This window comes from Crocodylus porosus, unplaced genomic scaffold (assembly GCF_001723895.1).
Source record: "Crocodylus porosus isolate Cpor-Errol unplaced genomic scaffold, CroPor_comp1, whole genome shotgun sequence".
Taxonomy (NCBI): Eukaryota; Metazoa; Chordata; order Crocodylia; family Crocodylidae; genus Crocodylus; species Crocodylus porosus.
The window spans coordinates 25,198,847-25,219,942 of NW_017728915.1; the positions used below are offsets into that span (position 1 = coordinate 25,198,847).

The 21,096-nt window shown below is 40.7% G+C and overlaps 1 protein-coding gene across 2 annotated transcripts in view; it reads right to left on the reverse strand.

Moving 5' to 3' along the window:
- The window catches only part of LOC109310599 (transcription initiation factor TFIID subunit 4-like), a 202,633-nt gene that overhangs the window by 81,235 nt on the left and 100,302 nt on the right, over positions 1-21,096 (reverse strand). For both annotated transcript variants that reach the window (XR_002101266.1, XM_019535852.1), the window contains exon 13: positions 20,505-20,561. Coding sequence is in view for 1 of the 2 variants with exons in the window: in XM_019535852.1 (XP_019391397.1) it covers positions 20,505-20,561 (57 nt within the window). In the remaining variant the exon portion in view is untranslated. The remainder of the gene's footprint in view (positions 1-20,504; positions 20,562-21,096) is intronic.

Here is a 21,096-nt window from a genome sequence, read left to right on the forward strand (position 1 = left end):
TAGCGCCTCCTGATATCTAACCTAAACCTACCCTCTGCCAGCTTGTGACCGTTATTCCTGGTCACTCCTGGCGGTGCTCAGGGGAACAGTGACTTCACCAATGGCTGCTGATCCCCCCTGACTAGTTTATAACAGGCCATGAGATCCCCCCTCAGCCTTCTCTTTTGGAGGCTGAACAGGTTCAGGTCCCATCGCCTCTCCTCATAGGGTCTGCCCTGCTGCCCCCTGATCGTGTAGGGGACCCTCCTCTGGACCCTCTCCATGCTGTCCACATCCCTCCTACAGTGCGGCACCCAGAACTGGACACAGTACTCCAACTGTGGCCTGACCAGTGCCGCATAGAGGGGGAGGATCTTCTCTTTGTGATATCTTTTATCAGATAATACAGTCTAAATTGAAGGAGCCAATGTCCGCTTTCATTTCAACTGTGTAAATCCAAAATCTTGCTACTGATATCAATGGAGTTAATTCAGTATTATGCTAATGTCAAAGAGAATAATTTGACTCAAAATATGTAAATGATATAGACAGACATTGAAAAAATGAGGACAAGGGATCAATATACTCAGAATCAAACAGATAATCAAAAAATCATCTCTTAAGCAGAACATTCAGGTTGCTGGTCCCTCATCATATAACTATGTTATAGTCTCTAACATAGGTCTGATTCTGGTCACTGTGCTACTTCAAAACTCTCTTGTCCCTAGCAACGTCAAATTTGGTCTTTGTTTCCCCATCCCTATACACCTCCCCAAGCACAGACCTACAAGTATTTCCTTAAGAAAGTTTTTTAAAGTGCCCAGTCAAAATTAATTGAAGATATTTATGGAATATACATTTCTTTCTTCAAAGTTTAATGGTATAATTGAGCAAATTACAAAAATTCTATCATCATTAATTATGCAACACAGACAATTTCACAAATGTGTGTAATATAGATAACATAGCAGCTTTCAAAGATTGTCAAAGTGTGCATTAAACTGTCCAATCCCAGCCTGAAAGAAATTTTCATAAATGGAAAAAACGAAAGGAATCTTAAGTTCCGCTAGGGGAGAAGAAACCGAACACTTTTAGAGGAAGACCTCTTGAGCTGGCATTAAAAACATCCAAAATTATCTATAGATAACTAAGAGTTAAAATCACTGCCGCCCCCCCAACACCCTCCCCCACCCCAACAAAAGAACAAAACTAAGATTTTTCCCTTTTTTTGGGTTAAAATTGTGGTGTGGGGGAGAATTACTTGTATACCCAAAGTATAACTAAGACCAGTTCATCTGATTATGAAAAATATTAAAAACATTGGGAACTCATGGCCTGACAATGTTAATATGTAAATTGATATTAATTAACACCAGGCACTAAGAGAGATTTACTAATGTATTAAAATACCAACCAAAATTGTACTGGAATTTGCTCAGCCCAAGCAGATTTATTGAATAAAAGATAATAAATAGTTTGCACTTTCACCCTGGATTTCAAACACACTTTGTAAAAATTAATTAACATCCCATTTCTAAAAACATAACATACAGCTTAGAAACCACCACTTATTGAAATGCACCTAGTCTTTGGAAGGAACACAGTGGCTACATAACTGTATACTCATAACAATTAAACCGATGAATGATGATTATGCTTACAACCATAACTACTGTAACTAAAGTTTAGCCTAGACAAAGGGACTAATAGTTCTCTTCTCATTAAATGTGCTATGGGTTTTTTAATTACCGCAATTGCACTATTTCCCTTTGTTTGAAAGATGGTGTCTCCAGGAGCACTGTGGCCCTAATCCAAAGTCCAATAAAGTGAACAGATTGTCATTGGTATTACAGGATTTCAAATCAAACCCAGGTTCCACATCCACCCTCAGAGGGCATCTTCACACATGTTCCAGGGAGGACTGGTGTGGGGGGAGGTGGGGGGACAGTGCATTTTAAGAAGAGTGGCTCTCGGGAGCCACTCTAATTTGGAGTGAGAGAAGCATCTCTTGCATTCAGTGTCCCACACTTCAAAATGGCAGTGGGGCCACTTTAAATAAAGCTCATTTGACAAGCTTTAATTAAAGTGGCTCCACCACCATTTTGAAGTGAGAGGACAGTGAATACATGAGATGCTGAGTCTACTGGAGTGTGCTAAATACACTGCAATTACAGCATGTCGGAGTAGGCGTCCCACACGTCTACAGGCATGAACGACGTGTGCCCCCAGAGGCTGGCGGGGGCACAGCAACCACCTGCAGGTGGTGGTGTCAGGAGCAGGGGCATGGTGGCAGTGAGTGGGGAATGCCTGCAGGCAGTCGCAGTGACATCAGCGGCAAGGGCAGGCCAAGCGGGAACCACCTGCAGGCAGCTGCAGCAGTCCTGACAGCGGGGGGAGACGGTGGCGAGCAGTGGGCAGCAAGTGGGGACTGCCCGCAGTCACAGGCAGCAGCAGCAGTAGTGGGGGAGGAGGGGTGGGCGGCAGTGACTACCTTCAGAAGCCAGCAGCAGCCAATCTCAGGGGGAGCATGTGCCCCCCACCCCATGCCTCCCTATTCGTCATCTATGTCTACAGGCACCTACAATGCCAAGGCATAAGTTTGACCTCTATTTGCTAAAATCAGATAATATTTTTACCCAAGTCTAACCAAAAAAAAGGATATATAATCAGGCCAGGGTTATCTACCACAAGCATGTGTTCCTCAGAAGTCTTCCATATAAACCATGAGCCAGTATGACTTTACTTAACTTGTACTTTCAGAGGTTCCAAGATGAAAATATTCTGACAATCTAAAAACAACTGGTTTTTACACAACAGAAAAAATCAGCTTGTGCCTACATTTTCCAACATCCACTGTTACAGTCATACAAGCAGTTTAAGGATGTAAAAATAAGAATAACTGAAAAACACCAATGACAGAGTTGTACTTAAATATAGAGCAACTTTCTTTGTTGAGTGCATAGTTTAATCTGTCTTGACTGGAAAGATGCAAGGGGTCTGATTAGAGTCAAATGACAGTCTGGACACTACACTCAGATAGTGATGTATATTTAGGAACTTTTCTGATCAGCACACCTTAATCAATCACACTATATATCCTCTACAACAGAAGCAGGAAAAATTCAGCCTGCGGGCTGGAACTGGCCCACCAGCAAATTGTACCCCACCAAGGCCTTCTGCCCACAAGGATGGAAGCAAGGTGCCCACATATAACACATGCCCCCAACCCACTCTATTGCACGTCACTCCCACCCTTGTGGGTGGAAGGACCTGGCCCAGCCAGCAGTCAACTTCCAGGAGGGGCTGCTGCTGCTGCAGCTGCTGGAGGACCTCCTTGGCTTCCCTGGCATCCTGCTCGCTCTAGGGAAGAGGTAGGAAAGACGTAGAGGCAGAGTGCGGAGCGTGGTGGCAGAATGGATCCCATAACCAGGGGGCAGTGGCAGCATGGAGCTCAGGTGGGCAGGGTGTGGGTGAGGGAGGATAGAGAGTGTGGGGACCCACCCCACACTCCTCCCATGGTGCACAGCCCCAGCAGTTAGTGGCAGTGGCGGCAGCAGGTGCGGGCGCAGAAGAGAAGCCACATGCGCTGGAACTGGCTGCCTTCCCCAACCCTGGACCTACATGGTGGGGGGCCCCGGGAAAGGCAGCTGGTTCCACTATGTGGGGCTCCCCTGCTGCATAAGGTGTGTACAGCAGGGAGCACTGGTAATAGAGACACCCCAGTGGGGACTGCGCTCCTCACTGCAATATGCAGTGCTGGCCACAGCTGTGTACCACTAGGCACCAGTGCCTGCACAGGCCACGAGCACCCTGAGTGTTCCTGCCTGTCACTGCGCCAGCGATACAGACGGCCTGGCAGGGGCTGCACTCCTTGCAGCAATGCACAGCGCTGGCCAGAGCTGAGCACCAGCACCCCCTCCTGCTTCTGCGCCATGGAGGGGTATCCACACCCCTCCCACACCACAAATGCCACACACCCAGACCCTGCACCCAAAGCTCCCCACATATACACCCCCCCCAACACACCCTATTGCTCCCCACAAAGGCACATCCCCTTCACAAACCCCCACATCCCACCATAATACACACACCTCCCCGACTACACCCCCAACACAATATACAAGACTAAGAATTTGTTTTTGAGTTATTATGCAATCACCTCTATATACGTGTGTGTGTGTGTGTGTGTGTGTGTACACACACACACTGTATGTAAACACAAATCATGACAAATATATTTTTTGTAATAAAATCTTGCTGGGATTTATGACCCCTGCTGACTTCCTGCCCCTCGGGCAGGGGGCTGAAATCGATGATCTTCCGAGGTCCCTTCCAGCCCTAGTGTCCGTGAATCTATGAACCTATGAAAATTAAAATATGTTATAGTAGGTGTCTGACTTTTAGTGTATGATTTGGTTTCTTCTAGTTCAAAGATGGCAACCCCCCCTCCCAAAAGGAGTATTTCCAGAGGGGAAAGAGGAGGGATGCCTTGTGACAAAGATCACGGGTTAGGGGTGGGACTTCCAGGTCCAAGATAGCAACAAGGGGGTGGGGGCAACTGTCACGGGGTGAGGCTACTCATGTGGCCCTTGAGAGCTCATCAAACTTTGTTAAGCAGCCCTCCACCCAAAATAACTGCCCGCCCTGCCCTATAAAATCTACAGATAATCTCCACTAGAATAACCTTTTTTGCTTCTTATAGCACTGACAGATAAACTCGATGTTACAAAATTCTGGGCTGCTTCAGGATTTTAGGCCCTTTTATAATGAGACACCAAATATTCCCATAAATTAAGCACTGCCATCAAATCAGCATCCAACATAAAAAGACAAGTCATTAGTTACTTATGCACTTTCTGCCATCCCTTGATATTATCTTCTACCCCAAAATAAGGTATGCCCAAAGACACTGCTCTTCATGGTGCTAATGGTAATTCTGCAATAATAACACAGTTATCAACTGTGGTTCAAACTACTCTAACGTACAAAACTGTGTAAAAACACCAATACTGATTACAAGCATAGCAAAACAACTTGACTTTCAAAAACAGAATAGGTTCTAAGAAAGCAAAAAGTCTCTTATAAACCAATCTTGCCCCCAAGCATTCTCTTTGAAACCAGAATTAAAAAATTACTACCAAAGATTAGACATTTAAAGCTAGAAAATAAATAAAAAGATGAAATTATATTGTTTCCCATAAAATTTGTACAGGTCCCATCAATCTTATTTTCATTTCATACATATTTCTTATTAAGAGAACATTTTCTGTCTCTACTGTCTTCCTGAATACAATTAACACCTGATTTCAGTTTTTATGTTCAGTCTAATTTCCCATTTTGTATCTTTGACACCTCCCTAAAGCCTACTTGACTTGTCTGACACATTTGCCAGATATTATGAGCACTTCTTGCAGGATGGATATTTTTTAATCTTACCTTTTGGGGAGTTAATAGATTTTCATGTGGTTTGACATGTGAATACAACCTTTGGCCATAAAGGGTGAAAAAAACCTTTAAAATGTAATAAGACTGATGGTGTGTCAGAAAGAAGAGATTAAGAATCTCCAGAAATCTACATGTTGGTGTTTCTGGTTTAAAAGCAGAAAACATTTTTGTCTTAAATTGAACGTCTGATTTGTGAAATTAAGTAGGCTTGGTAGCAAGGGCAGGAAGGTGCAATGGGAATTGCAGACGTTAAGTGTTTTATTTAGATTTTTGGGTGTATCCCCAACTGCATCAAACCAGATTAGCCAGAATAGCTGTAGTTGCAGTAATACACAAGATAAATGACTATTTTTAGTTGCTTATCTTTAATTCTGGAGTACATTAAGAGTTAATTTTATGGAAACTACCATAAAGTCAACAACATTCATGAGTAAGAGAAAGAACAAAAATTATGCCCAGTCAAGTTTCTCTTTTCCACAATGAAAATCTCAGACATCATTCCAACTTCTACCCACTGAAACCACAGAAGTTCCTCCTACACTCCGCAGTTATTTCCAAAACAGAACAAAAAGTCTTATAAACTACTATTTAAGGTGCCTAATTCCCTCCAAAAATGTAACAAGTATCTAAATTTCTGTGATATTCAGACACACCTCCAGAAAACAAATACCTGAAAGAAAACTGACCATACTGTTTACATGAGGAATGGTAATACTATAATTTATTTACTTTTAAAAAATAGTATTACTGGAGGAGAAAAAAAGATTATGTGTTTGTTTTTTCCATCAACAGACTGAATAGTACCTTATTATTCAATTAAGATGATAAGCCCATCAGTAGGCTGTAGTAGATTAACACAAAACCTTTTTAATGCAAAGCTTAAACTAAAAATAGCAATGTAAACAATGCACCTTCAATATTCCCTGCACCTTCAATATTCCCTGCTACCTGATTTGTATATTAAATATTACTGGAAATCTATGACTGTAACTAAATAAAGTGATAAGTATCTTCTACTCTACAAATGATGTGAAAATTACACTAACTGTACCTAATTATAATCTTTAAGATACAATAATTAATATTCTGTTAGGTGAAAGTGACGGATGTAGTGACAGCAAACTATTTTTTTTGCATGTATACAATAAGCATAAAATCTTAGCATGCAGTCTGATAGGCATAAGATGTAGGAGAGCCTCATGGAAAAACTATGGCATACAGCTACACAGATTTACTCTATTTCAAGTCACCAGACTTCTTTGTGTATCATTTCCCTATCTATTAAATAAGAAAACATCCTTCAGAAATGCTATAAAATGTTTAGTAAAGCCCTGAAATATACCAAATAAAAGGGTCATGGTATATTTTCATGCAAAAAAAAATTGTTCTGATGAAGAAATGTTGAAATAAAACTGACTTTTGGAAAAAAATAAATAAATTCAAGGCTCATAACTCAGTATATGCACAATTAAAGTTTAAACAACTTTAACTTTGCCCATACATGTTTTGCCTATTTTCTATTACCATTTGCCAGAAAAAAGTCTGCACTAACGAATATATACATTCCTAGATATTGGCCTTTACTTACATAATGATAGGACACACACAACCTACCCAGCAGGCTATACTAGGAGAGTGAAAGGGTGCACTGGGGATAGAATTTAGTATCTAGACCCTGTATTAAAAAGGAACTAAAAATTTGTCAGAAGGAGGTTTGCAGCTGATTGCTGATGGCCAGCTGCCTACTGCCGGTGCAATGTGCAGTACCCAGACTGAATGGGCAGAGGAACAGAAGATTTACTAGGTGCGTCTCAACCCCCTCAAGTTACATCACGTGACTTTGAATGCCTAGAGGGACTGAGGGCAGATGAAAGCTGGCAGCTGTGTGCTGCCTAAGGCACAAGAAGGCTGCCAAACAGGGCTTACAAACATGCTAGCTCAGTGGCAGAATTAAAACCCTCACTCGGGTTTTCTCTGGAGTCTGAGGTCAGTGTGCATAAAGAGGATAGGAAAAAGATGACTTGGCCTGGAATCTGAAGCCTAAGTACATCTTGACCACTTAAGGCGAGTGTACACACAACAGAACAGACCTGACTCAAGGACCAGAACACCTAACAATCATGGATAAGCCTGTTGCTAGCACTTCCTGCCTTCCTCATGTGTTAAATTGGGCACAAATGCTGTCACATTCTAAAGACTGAACAACACACAGCACAGCTCGGCCCCTGCTCCAGACCAGGCTTTCACCGCAGCAACAAGCCAGGGCAGAGCTGTGATCCCCTGCCTGTGCGCCCCTAGCCAGAGCGTGCAGGCTACAAATCACAGCTCTGCCCTGGCTCCGGAGCAAGCTGTCCCCATTGCAAGATCCCAGCAGCTCCGGAGCAGCCCCCTGTTCTGCTCTGCCGTGCACTCTGTCAGCATGGCTGAGGCTGGTCTCCATGGCAACTCCAGCCTTGAGCTTTCAAAGCCCAGTTTGGGCTGGGGCCGCCATGGAGACCAGCCCCAGCCATGCACAGGGGCAGCTGGGAAATGGAGTCCGCTGACGACTGGATCCCGCCCGCAGGCCAGACTTTGCCCATCCCTGCTCTAAAAGAAAGACACCCCACCTCTACCCTTTTCTGTTTCAGTGTTTTCCTGACCCACTTCAAGCAGGACCATGGGCAGATCAAAAGATTTGGTAGAGGGGTGCAGCACACCTCATCTCAGATGATGGTAGAGGCCAGAGGAGGCACAGTTTGAGTCCCTGGTGCAAGAAGCAGGTGCAGGAAGGGGGAGCTTACCCTCCCTCCACTACTGTCCCTGGCTCACCGAAGTGTCAGGTTCAGCTGGGGATAATAGTGCTGGTGGACAAGTTCCTCCTCCTTGTGCTTACAACCTGCTTCCTTCTGCCTTTTATCCCCCATGTCCAACAATGCCCCAGAGTAGGTGCTGGGAGAAAGAACCTGCTCCATGTTGATGCTGCTATCCCTGGCTGAGCCAAGCACTCCATGCAGCTGCTCCCTGCAGTCCTCAGCTGGAAGAGGAAAGGAGCAGCACACCGGTTTCCCCAATGCCTATGTAAATGGCAGTGGGGGGCAGGTTCCTTCTTCTAACACCTACTCCCAGCCAGGGGGGAGATAGGGGAAGGGAAACAGCAGGGAGTAGGTACCAGAAAAGGAAACCTGCCTTCTGCCATCGCTGTCCCCAGCTGAACCCAGTACACTGTGAAGCCACTTCCTTTGCCTAAAGCCAGGCAAAAGGATTCTGGGGCTTCCACTATGCCTTGGTCAGCTGGGAACAGTGGCGACAGTGGGTGGATTCCCCCTGCCTTTGCCTGTTCCCTGCCCAGCCCCCTTGTGTCTCCTGCTGTCTCAGGGGCTCTAGCTGCATGGAGAGGCTGTGGAGGCCCAGCCAGAGACCACGGTAGTGGCGGCAACAGTGGTGACTGCACCTTCGCATCCCCCCTATTCCACCCCTGAATAGGACTACTCACACACAAAGGTGAGCATCTCAAGCATCTATACTACTCTAAGGGGTCTCATGGGGTTTACCTGCAAAGAAGCAGCTGGAGGATAAGGCCTTTTCTCATGTGGGCTAGCTATTTTATAATTGTCCACTTCACGGTTATTTTTTGGTTTGTGTTGTCCCCACCCCAATTGTCCTCTTAAACATTTGGTATCAACCACTGTCACAAATAGGATATTTACCAAATGAGCCACGGCTACAACCCAGTCTGATAATTCTTGTGTACCTGTCATGCTAAATAGATTGTTATTATGATTAGATGTATCAATGCAATGTATAAAGACATGATCACATTTTATCTTCAAACAAATAAACACGTAGGATCTAGATTTCTCAGTTTTCACACTGTACTGACGAAATGGTCACATTTCTAACAAACACATAAATGCATGGAAATATTTTCAATATGTTGTATGTGACCACATGATAAATGATAACTAATAAATATTAATTTGATTTTTTCAAGGTTATTGTTTACAGAATTGTTTACAGTAATGGTTTTTATATTGTCTAGAAACACTGATTTAGTTACAACCTTTCTACTTTGTTTTTAAAATGTCTGTTTCCCCCAAAACGGCTAGTTTATGAGTGTCCTGAAGTGGCAGATGGGTATACTTTACAAAATGAACTAAGATCTCCTAAATCACTTCTCTGGATCACATTGCTATCAGCACCATATTTTGATATTAAAACATACACCATGAAAGTACTTGGGATTATATCTACTTTCTTAAACTAAGCAGTGCAGCATGCAAGATTTGTATTTATCAGGTTTTTGTACTAGTATAAGTATAGTGATATAACCAGGGCTAGGCATACCAGTGCAATTCACATTTACACAGCTGCAACATGTCTACAGTTGCAGCTAACAAACTCATTACAGGGAAAGTGTTTCATCATAATTGTTGTAGTTCTAGGAGAAGTGCACAGAGACATCTTGCCTTCTCCACGTTAATTCAGAAGGCTGTGCCTTTCTTCAAGTCCTCCTCAAGTTCTACTTGTATCCTGACACAAGCAAGACATAAACCAAGCAACAGTGGCTCTATTAAGTAGAAGACAGGGATCATCAAGTTTTTACATAAAATCTTTCTGACGATTTGGAAGCCATCAGGTAGCTGCTTAACAACATATTTACCTTTCACCCTTCATGCTTAATTCCCCCACCATGGTTTTTTTAGCATTGACTTGCTGCATGTTGTTTCCTGCTTCGACAAACTCCTTCTGGGCGAGACCTGCTTCCATCTCTGTATTTATATAGCACTTAATACAACAGAGCCCACAAATTTGATTAGATATTTTTGGTCTCTTACACCCCCTCCTCCCAAAAGCAAGCAGGAAAAGTATTTAACTCTGAATAGTTAAAAGATGCTTGCTAAAGAATACTATCAGACTTTGATATTAATTCTTACATTTCCTATGCCTCTGAAAAGTTAATATTTCAAATTTAAGTAACTCTAATGCCCAAAAAGTATGCTCATTTTCACTTCTATTGTTCCAGCTGTTATCCGGTTAATTGATACAACTCTTTTCCTAAGTAATGTATTCATAGCAAAAATATGGATAATCAAATTTGATCTGACCTTCTGTCTAAACATTTTTAATTTTTCAACCGTACAGAAATTTTTAAAAGATAATTAGTATTCACTGACAAGAAAAATCTGTCCTAATTGACATTGCTGTCCGCAATTTTTAAAATATACTGTTTCCCAATTTGGAAAATTATGATAGGATGTCTTGTTTTGATGATATCAGTAAGCACCAATACTAAATGACAGTACGTGTCCTCTGTTACCATATTAAATTAATGGCTGGAGTTGCAGCTAATAATGGTGTCAAGTGAAATCTGAGAAATGTATAGTTCCTAGATTATACTTTAAAAACAAATATTTAAATAAACAGAAACATCTTTAAGATGAATATTCTAAAGGGATCTCAAATCCCCAAACACCGAGATGGTTCACATTAGTTTGTCCATACGAAAAGGCCAAATACTGGTTTGTTCCAATTAAGATCATTAGATTCAGTACTAGCTTCTAAAACATTATTAACTACAATAGAAATGCAATCAGTGTCTCACAAAAATGAATATTTATGAGGTAGGATATATTGTTTAGTTCTGCACAAAGATCTATGTGCAGCATATGGGCAAAAATTACTTCCAAATATGGAACCTCTCCAGCATGTTTTGGCAAAAGGGATATGGCTTTGTTGGATGAAACCAGATGTAGTTCAGATATCCTCTGGACTAAAATAGGAAACCCTGGGCTTAAAAGGCAGGCAAACAAACCTGCTGTTTTTCTCTATGCCTACCCCCAGTTAATCTGCTTGTTCCCATATACAGATCTTCCTTGCTTCATCATACTTGGCTGGAAAGATATACAGACCTTTTGATACTTAACAGTTTTTCTTTCCTTCTGCTGCCCAATCTATGCCCTGCTCTTCCCCACATATAAAAATAATGTTGTGCTTCACCTTTGGCAAAGCAGGAAGTATCTTCATTCCCAATTTTATAAACATTTACAGGAACTGAACTCAATTAGACTACTCTTGTGTAAAGTTACTTGCACATGTAAGTCTTTGCAAGATGGCAAATTAAGCTTATTTTTTACTTGGAAAATCAATGGGAAAAATGCCTGAAATGCCCACTTCTTGAAATATATAATGATTCTGCAGATCTATGGAGAATGTAACTATTTGTTAGAGATATTATATGCTGGCTGCAGAAACACTTACAGATCCCAGTTGGGGATCACAGCTCCATTATGCCAGGCTCTATATACACACATGATAATATTACCCTATCTCAAAGAGCTTACAGCCAAAGTAATTAGGATTTATGCTAGTCTGTATGATGGAATTTCCCTTAAGATGAAAACAGTACTGTAGAAATGTACCCAACTAGTATGCTTCATAATGGAGCAAAGTTTTCCATCGGCCAGAATCACATTTTTTTGAACAGCACGTGCTAAGTCACAGAAAGAGCGGAAATCAAAGAAATAACTTTGTAACTACAGGACAGCCACTTTCCCTAGTCTTCAGTCACACAGTTTAATTCTTTGGTACACAATTTCCTCTTGTCCCAAATTAATTTTGTTATGTTTCCAAAGAGAAAAAAAACGTGGAAATCAGTTTTAACTGGTATTTGGCCAACATAATGGAATAACAAGAGAGCCAAATTCTGACCTATTGTGGTTTTACATAAGCCTGGTCTACACTGTCAGCTCCACTGGGCTATAAACAATACAAGGGACTTTGCCTCTTTTCCACCCAACAGTCTGGTGATAAAAATCCCTGTATCCTGTCTAATTAACAACCAGCTTTGGTAGCATCAACAGAAAAGCTTAAAAAAAGGTCCCAATTTAGAGGCACCTCTTTTGGGCAATGAAGCATTCAACAAGATCATGCTCCTTAGGAGTTGTTCATATGTCAGTCTTCTGATTGTCAAATAGCTTAAGGAGCTAAATGGAGATTTAATTTAAACTTATTTTCTGTCAAGAAGATCAAACCACTAGTGGAAATTGTTCTAAAAATCCTTTAACAAAAAAAAAAAGATTGCTGCTTTTGAATCAATATTTTTCCAAGTATTAGGAAAAACTGAAGGAAAGCCTCCTTTCAAATATCTCCCTCTAGAAAGATACTGTGCTACTAATTCCATTTCTAAACATTCTAATTTAAGTCAAATAAACAAGCTTACCAAACAAAATATCAACACCTCTTCAATAATACATTATGAATATAGGACTAAATGAAGTCAAGTGGCATCTACTTACAATAAATATTACTATAGAGCTGATAAACAGGTATCCATATGGTGTCAAGGAAGTATTTAATGTAAAAACAAAATCCCTATTTTAATAGTTAAATATCCAGGACTAAACTGGAATAGAAATATTTAGAATAAAATTGAATTTTCCTTCTAGCCCCAAAATAAGAATGATGTTAGATTTCCATGCCACTGTTAAAGCCTTTTAAAGTGCTCCAAATGCCCTTTTTTTTTTTTTAAGAGGGAGAGAGAAAAGTGTTGCAGATTTATGTACAAAAATATACGCAACACTCCCAATGGCTTTTGCATATATTCCCAGAACAGGCTGCATTTCAGCATCCAGATGCTTAAGGCCAAATTAAGGCCACATCCAGGCATTAATTTCTACTGGTAAGAATTTTGGAGAAATTCTTAGGAAAAAAGAGCCTGGGAGCTGGAGCGTACATGCTTTCCATCCCCCTGGCTGGAGAGCTACACAGGTGAGCTCTCCATCCAGGGCATACTAGAGGGCTCCCTAGACCAATCCTGCCCTTAGGGGAGGCATTCTTGACAGCCTGTCCTCTCCACTGCCTGGGAAGGGGGTAGACTATCAATAGGCAGCCCTCCAATTTTAAATCGTCTCACCTGCAACCGAAGATGGGATGCACACATGACATTTAAAGTCTGTGTGGCTGTGAACCAGGGATGGAAATATTGTTTAAAAAATTATCCTTTTAACCTCCTCTAATTATATTGCTTAAATGGTTAACACAGCACCTCAGACAGTCTGAGCCACTTCTGGGGCCCTTGGGGAGAGTGGGAGTGGGAGTGGGAAGGAGGCAGTGGCAAGCCCAGCCAGACAACAGCCCATGTGAAGCCCCATGCTGGGAGGGAGGGAGCAGCTAATGACTTAATTGACAAGTCATTAGGCTTCCTGCTGTTTTTCTCTTTAACTTCATCAGCTATGGATAGAGTCCCACCTCACCCCTCCTCTCCTTCTCACTCCTCCCCTCCTCTCACCTGCCCTGCCACCTTCCAGTTCCTGCTGGGGCACTGCATGGCTTCCCTTCCCCCCTTCCCTAATGGAATGCATCCCACCCCATACTAAACAATAACCAGCAAGCTAACTGGCTATCACTGGACTTCTCAGTTAAATGATTAATAATCATTTTACATCCCTACTGGGAATCAGGTAGTGCTTCCCTGGCTCCAGTTCCAGGCCCTGCAGGTTCTGATATCCCCATTGGTGCTGCTCACCGACGGGCAGCACTTAAAACTCACAGAGATAGAGCTTCCTTGCCCCAGTTCCAGGCCCCTTTGCAATCCCATCCCTGCTGCTGGGTGGTGGGGGCAGCAAGGGGAAGCCAGGAGGAGTTGGCAAAGCCCCCCAATCTCTTCCTCAACCTGGGGACTGCCCAGTTTGGGAAAGAGGTAGGGAGCAGTGGCTGCTGCTCCCCTCCCAGACCAGCCTAGGAAGAGAGGAGTGTAGCAAAGCCCTCTGCCCACATCTTACACCAGGAACTCTGGTATGAGAAGCAGGCAGGATCTTGGGGAACTTTTCCCTCCACTTTGCTCCTGGTGCCTGAGATCTGAGCAGAGGGAACACTGCAGCAAAGCTTATGTCCTGCTCCTCACACTGTGGACTCCAGTATACGAGGCGCTGTGGGCAGCAGCAGGAGAACAGAAGCAGATACCCCCTGTGCCTTCCCAGATGGGGCTGATCCTAATCTGCAGAAAGCATGGGAGCTTTTCTCCATGGCTTTACTCCTCTTGGTCTCCAAGAGGAGTTAAGGTGCAGCAAAATGTACAAGCATTCATTTTCCTGGGAGAAACTCTATTGGGAGCCCTGTCCTTCCAGGATGGAGTTGGGTTTTCTCCCAAATCTGCTATTTGTGGTCCAGGAGAAAAAGCATGAATGCATGTACACTTGAAGTTTCTACAGGGAGGGCAGTGATTATGCAGGTAGAAATGTGATGCATTTGTATGCATCCTAAATTTCTTATACTAGGAGCCATATTGAAAGAGATGGAGAAGGTGCCTCAAGTAGAAGGCACTCCAAAGCTCAGCAGTGGGCACAGCACCTCCTAGGACACTGGAAAAAAAGTTTGTCTACTAACAGCTCATGCTACAGCTGCAACCTGTGCTCTCCAGTACCCCTTACAGCCACTGGCCAACACACAGTGCCACCATTCTTGTCCATGCTCAGCAGACACCCTGACTAAAAAACTTTTTCTTTTCAGCTGTGTCAATAGCACTATACAAATGTTCAGAAGATGGAGCACCTGCACTGATAAATATAGGCATATGGGATGAAATATTGTCCCTACTGAAATGGGTGAGCACTTTACTAATGACTTCACTGTGGCCAAGATTTCACTCCAGTAGTGGAGAGTGCATTTGAAAATAGATTCTAATTAGGTGTTATCTAATCTTATCTGGGCCCTGGATGCATGCCTAATGTGTGTCATGGTGTCTCCTTTAGAGTCACAGAAAGCAGGACTGGAAGGGACCTCCAGAGGTCATCTAACCCAATCCCCCATCTGAGGCAGAATCATCCCGATCCAAACCATCCTGTACAACCATAATCTAAGCTCTCATACAACTACCCTCAACCCTGACACACCATAGACTTTACACCCTTAACCTTCCACAAAGGTAAAGCAGGGGAACGGCAGCCAACGTCCTGCTTCTATAAAATGTTGTCAATATCTGCTCAAGAGGTCCTGGGTAGAGGACCACCCTCCCATCCCTGCTACAGGGGAAGGCAAAAACTGCCACAGTCTATCCCAATCTGACCATTGGGTAAAATTCCTTCCTGACCCCAAATACGGCAACCAGTTGGACCCTGAACAGAGGAGCAAGACCCTCTAGCCAGGAACCTCCAATGTTGTTCCTACCAGGAGAATCAGCACACCCCAGTTGAAGTCCCCAGCCTTAGCTATAGCCAACACCCAATGCCTTTAGGGAGGTTTAAAAACACCCTGACACAAAGCAGAAAAAAGGCAGAGGAGCGAGGGAACTCAACAAGCAAAGCCCAGAAGCATGGGAAATACCCACAGTAGAAAACAAGCGTGGCTATGCCTAGACTCCTGACCAGTGACTGTCCAACCTCTTGGTGAACACCTCCAGTGATAGAGAGTCCACAACTTCCCCAGTCAGTCTATTCTACTGTTTCAATATTCTAACAGTGAAGAAATGTTTCTGGATATCCAATCTAAATTTACTTTGCTGAAGTTTCAAGCCATTGGTCCGCTCTTCTCCGTAGACAGAGAAAAACCGTGCTTTCCTTCTTCTTCATGGCAGTCCTTCAAGTATTTGAAGACTGCTATCACGTCCCTTCTTAAGTGCCTTTTCCACAAATTGAACATGCCTCTCTTCAGCCTCTCTGCATATGACTTGCCTTCCAAGCTCTTGATCATGTTTGCTGCCCACCTCTGGAACCTAACTTCTCCACATCCTTTTTAAAACCCAGAACCGGAACCCAGAACTTCACAGAGTACTCCAGATGAGGCGTAAACAGTGCTGAGTAGAGAGGTACTATCACTTCTTGTGTATTGCACCTAATCTTTCTGTTGCCTTTTGCAATAAAAGTTGCAATAAGAACTGTATTTGCCTTTTATACGGCTACATCACACAGCAGACTCATATTGAGTCTGTGGTCTATCAAGACTCCCAAGTCCTCTCCCATAAAGCTGCCATCCAGCTACATGTCCCCCATTTTGATCTGTGTTTTTCGGTTTTCATTTGTTAATACCCTTTGTTAGTGATAATATAAAGACTTTAAATTATTCCAGTAGAATCAATAAACTTGGATATTTCAGTTTTAACCCTCAGTTAATGGACACTGGATATACCAGAAATTATCCTAACAAAAAAAGTATGTTTAGGATCTCACCTATGCTATCTTTCTTTGGAACCATCTATATTATTAATTATCACGTGCTGACTCAGTTATTCCTAATCTTGCTCTATTCCAGCTAGCACCAATATGTTTTGTTTTATGTCCTTATTTCTACAGACGTTAGAGAACTCATTTCTTTAACTCCTATTTGTGGCTGATTTTCTATTCTTCCTATAGATACTTGCTAGTGTTTTTTCTAAAATTTGATTTTGAAAAGGTGTAACCATCCTGTACACAGGGCACAGTGCCCACAAATTTTGCCATTCCTTACATGGGTCTAGCAAACATACTAGATCTTCCTTTCTCTTTTTTAAATTTTACAGGCAACCCCTGCTTAGTGCTCTTAATTGGTTAGTGAAAAACCAAGTGTTAAGCTAAACAAGTATTAAGCAAAACCGAAAATATCTGACAAACCAAGATGGCAACCGCAAGCGTTTTTAATGACCCAAGACTGTGACCCTGAGCATTTTAACAAAATTTACTGAGTGCTAAGTGAAATCATGTATCAATTTAAAATTAGCATTATAGCAAGACAGCGCTAAGCAAAACAGCATTAAGCAGGAGCTGCCTGTAATTGAATAGTCATGTAGAATATAATGCAACTGAAATAACTTCATTTTAATGTTATTTTTCTTGAAATAAATATTAACATAATATAGTACTGTTTTCTTAAACAAGTTCAAAATTAAAATGTGATCATAAGTAGTATATATATCAGTATATATTCACTGATCCCTTTACAGCCCTTTCAATATAGAATTGCACTAGTTTAACCGAAAGTGCAAAAGTATGTAGATTTAACTAAAACAGTGCAGACCACTATGTAGACTTGTTTTGGTTTACTTATATTTTGATACTTTCTCTTGCAAATCTGAAACTAAACTTCTCATGGTTTTCATTTTAAGTGTTTTCATTTATTTTTTCCTTACGTTCTCTGTAAGCCATTTGTTTTCCAATTTCACCTTTCTCCCCCCATTTTTGTCTCTGGTGTATATTTCTCTTTCCTCATACCTTTTGGTCCCATTCATGTTCCATCAGTAACTATATTTCCCGCTTTCTAAATCTACAGTTGACCTTCTCCCGGCTTTCAATCTCTATCCCATTTTGATCATTAGGCTAAGTGGTATGATCCAGAGCATGGTTTTGAGCACAGAAAAATGAGGATGAGGGGACTGTTTCAGTCTGTTGTGTCTCTAATGAATATACAGGTATTACTCTTGAAATATGGGTATACAGCACTCAAACCTTACACATTTACAGTAATATGGTGTCTTCCAGAAATAGTTAAGGCATTTTCAACTGTTTTACAAATAATGAACATAAACTAATTTATTTCCACATCTTCCTGCTTACAAGCAGGTCAAGATCCATCTAGTATAAGACAAAACCTGAAAATATTCTACGTAAACTAAGCATCTTGGATTCATACTGCATACCTTTCTGGACAGCACTGACTAAACAACAGGCTTCCCACCAGCCAAAAGGGCACGTGCACAAGTATTTCCAAAAGCCCATGTTTAAGACAGATCAGGGAAACATCATTTCTAATTCAGCTAATCCTTGTAAACCTAACAGTATCACCTTCATCAGTTTACACAGAACCTGGAGGGAGACAAAATTCTCTTCTTGAATGTGGATCATCTGCTCATTCAAGAAAAGACCAGCTGGCAGTGCAGTTTTGAAACTGAAACAATTTTTAAAGTTAATTCAAAGCTTTTCATTTCAAATAATGTAATGCCCCAAACACCATCTGGCTAATACATCTTTTTGTATTACAAAACTGGTTATTTTGCCTCAGCAGTTCCAATGCAATTGACAGTCAGTATACAATCAGCTACTGATCCAAATAAGCAACATTAAAAATATTAAACTAAAATCATATCATTCCTAGTTTTCTATTACCCCTTTTAAAATATTTTGAAATATTTTTGGTCAAAAACCACTGAATAAATTGAAAAAAGAGTTTCGGGAGTTTAAATACTAAAAGAAGAGTCTTATCCTGTATTTTGTACAGTTTTAAATACGGTGAATGAAATTCAACCTTAGAGAACACCAGACTGCTAGCCAATTATGCACTTTCATTAGGAGGGTGGGAAGCAAGGCAGGGCTAAGGTACAAAAACCTAGATGTAGCACTTGAACAAAAAACCTGGTATTCATTCCACATAAACTCAAACAGGTTATCACGTACTTGACAACAGTACTACTGCTATAAAAATCACACATCAGTTTGATCTGAATATTACCAATTAGCTTATCACCAAAATATTTATTAACTCAGTAATATTTAACAATTATGCGTTTTCTCTTATTCTTATGTATATAGCAACACTCCCTCTAGTGGATCAAGAAATGCAATGTATACTGAGGTTCCTTCAAATTTTTCAATTCAAGTGGTGCTCTTACAATTACTCAAAACAAACAACTAATCTGCTAGACAGTAAGTTTTCCTATAAAGATGTAATCCTATTGCAGTCTAATCACTTTTTAAAATGTATATTTTTACTAACACCGCTAAGCATTTTTATTTTGTCAAACATCCAATGAACTAATCAGGATTGCACTGAATGAGACCATGGCACCCCAGATCCAATGAACTGCAAATATTTTTTGAGACAGTTTACTTACAATAAGATATAAAATATAATTAAAGCCACTATCTATCTAGCTTAGCTTTACAGGAAGTATAAACCATGAACATCTGAACAGTGCTTCTTTCTCACTTCCAGCAGTAGCACAGCTTAGTTGTCATTTCAGCAGCATGTTTTGCTACATTTCACTACCTTCAATTATTTCCGAACACTTTCAAAAACATTTTTTCTTTTATATCTACTGTCCACCTTAACAATCTATGTCACTAGCTTGCTTTACAATTCTGTGACTTGCATAAATTATGAAAACATTTTCAAAATCGTTAAAGTAGGAACATAGTGACCATGGTACAAAGTTTATATAAACTCTTTTTAGACAACTCTTCTTCACTGCATATTTATAGCAATTTGTAGTAATTCACACAGTGAAAGGAAACCTCACCTATTTAACAGATTTACTGCCTGTTTACACATACACATAATTTTTATGGCTTTGGGAATTATAAAATATTGAAAACACAGAGCAAACAAAGAATAGAGGAGAGAGATAAACAGGAAGAATTGTCATATGTCTCTTTCTCCATAACAATATTTCCTAATGCATTTCATTCATAATACTGGAATTTAGGTACAATTAACAGTGACCAGGGTTTGCCAAGTAGGTTACTGCTGAGGCACAGTATTTCAACTGATGTATATTTTAGGTCTTTCTATCTGAAGGTAGTTATGGACTGATCTGAGCATATGCATTTCTTAAGCCAGGAATAGGTTTCCCTCACATTGTGAGGGTTTAAGGCACCTAGCACCCTACTGAATTGTCCTCTCAAGCTATCAAAACAAAACTACAACTACTGTTACTTGCTTTTTGTTTTTTTTTTCCAAGTACAGGAACTAGGACTAGTGACTGAATAAATGCAAGACATCCCTATAGAGAAAGAAGTGGTGCATAGGTAATGACATTATTTAGTAACATTAATTGTTACAGGAACAAAACTGGTAAGCAAAAGTAACATTTCTAAAAAATGACATTTTCAGAAAGACAAAGGCATACTTTTTCCACCAAAATCTAATGCTGCTGTCATCAACAACCCAACAAAAGCTACAGCCACCTAAAATGGAAATGAAAATGTAATGTATGGAAATATTCTCTTATAAAATCTCCTTAGGCTTCACATGTATTAATGTATTAGTTTGCAAACATTAAGATCAAAGGCAGAGCAACAAATACATCCTAAAAAGTTTTTAGTCAGATTTTTATTAACGATATACAAGTAGCAAGGCATAAAAAATTAATATGTTCAAGCCTTGAAATGTCAAGTGTAATGATCTCTAGCTCTGCTTACCTCCTTTGCTTTTTGTTTCAGTCTAGCTTGCTCTGGGTCTTCTTGCCTTGAGCGACTCTACATGTTTAAAAAAATGGAAAAAAGGTTAACAGATGGTTTAAGAACCCCTCATGTTGCAGTAAGTTAAAAAATAGCAAAGAAAGGGGAACAGGATACAAGGTGTCAAGGATGGGATGCTTAAATTCATAGAAGTGCAATTTCAAGCCTGTAGGCCTCACCCAATACACTGTTAAATATTCAGTTGTAAATAAAATCTAGTGGAGGTTTAAACAAAAAGGCTCAATCTACTTATGTTATTACCAACTCTAAAGTTTCAATAGAAGTTGGAATATGTTTCTATTATTTAATAGGTATATATGCATTCATTATGAAAACAACTCAGAAAAGGAAAATATCTGAATTAAGCATCTATCAGGTGTTTTTCATTATCTAATTTTGATTTAACTTAAGTAAGTCAATTATACTCCCATATTGTACCGACAAACTTATTTAAGGTTTTATTTTAATACGCAGCTATTGACAGAGAATGTACATAAATCTTGTAAAGGCTTCCTCTTAGCTATTAATGCAGCATAATTACAGATGCAAATAT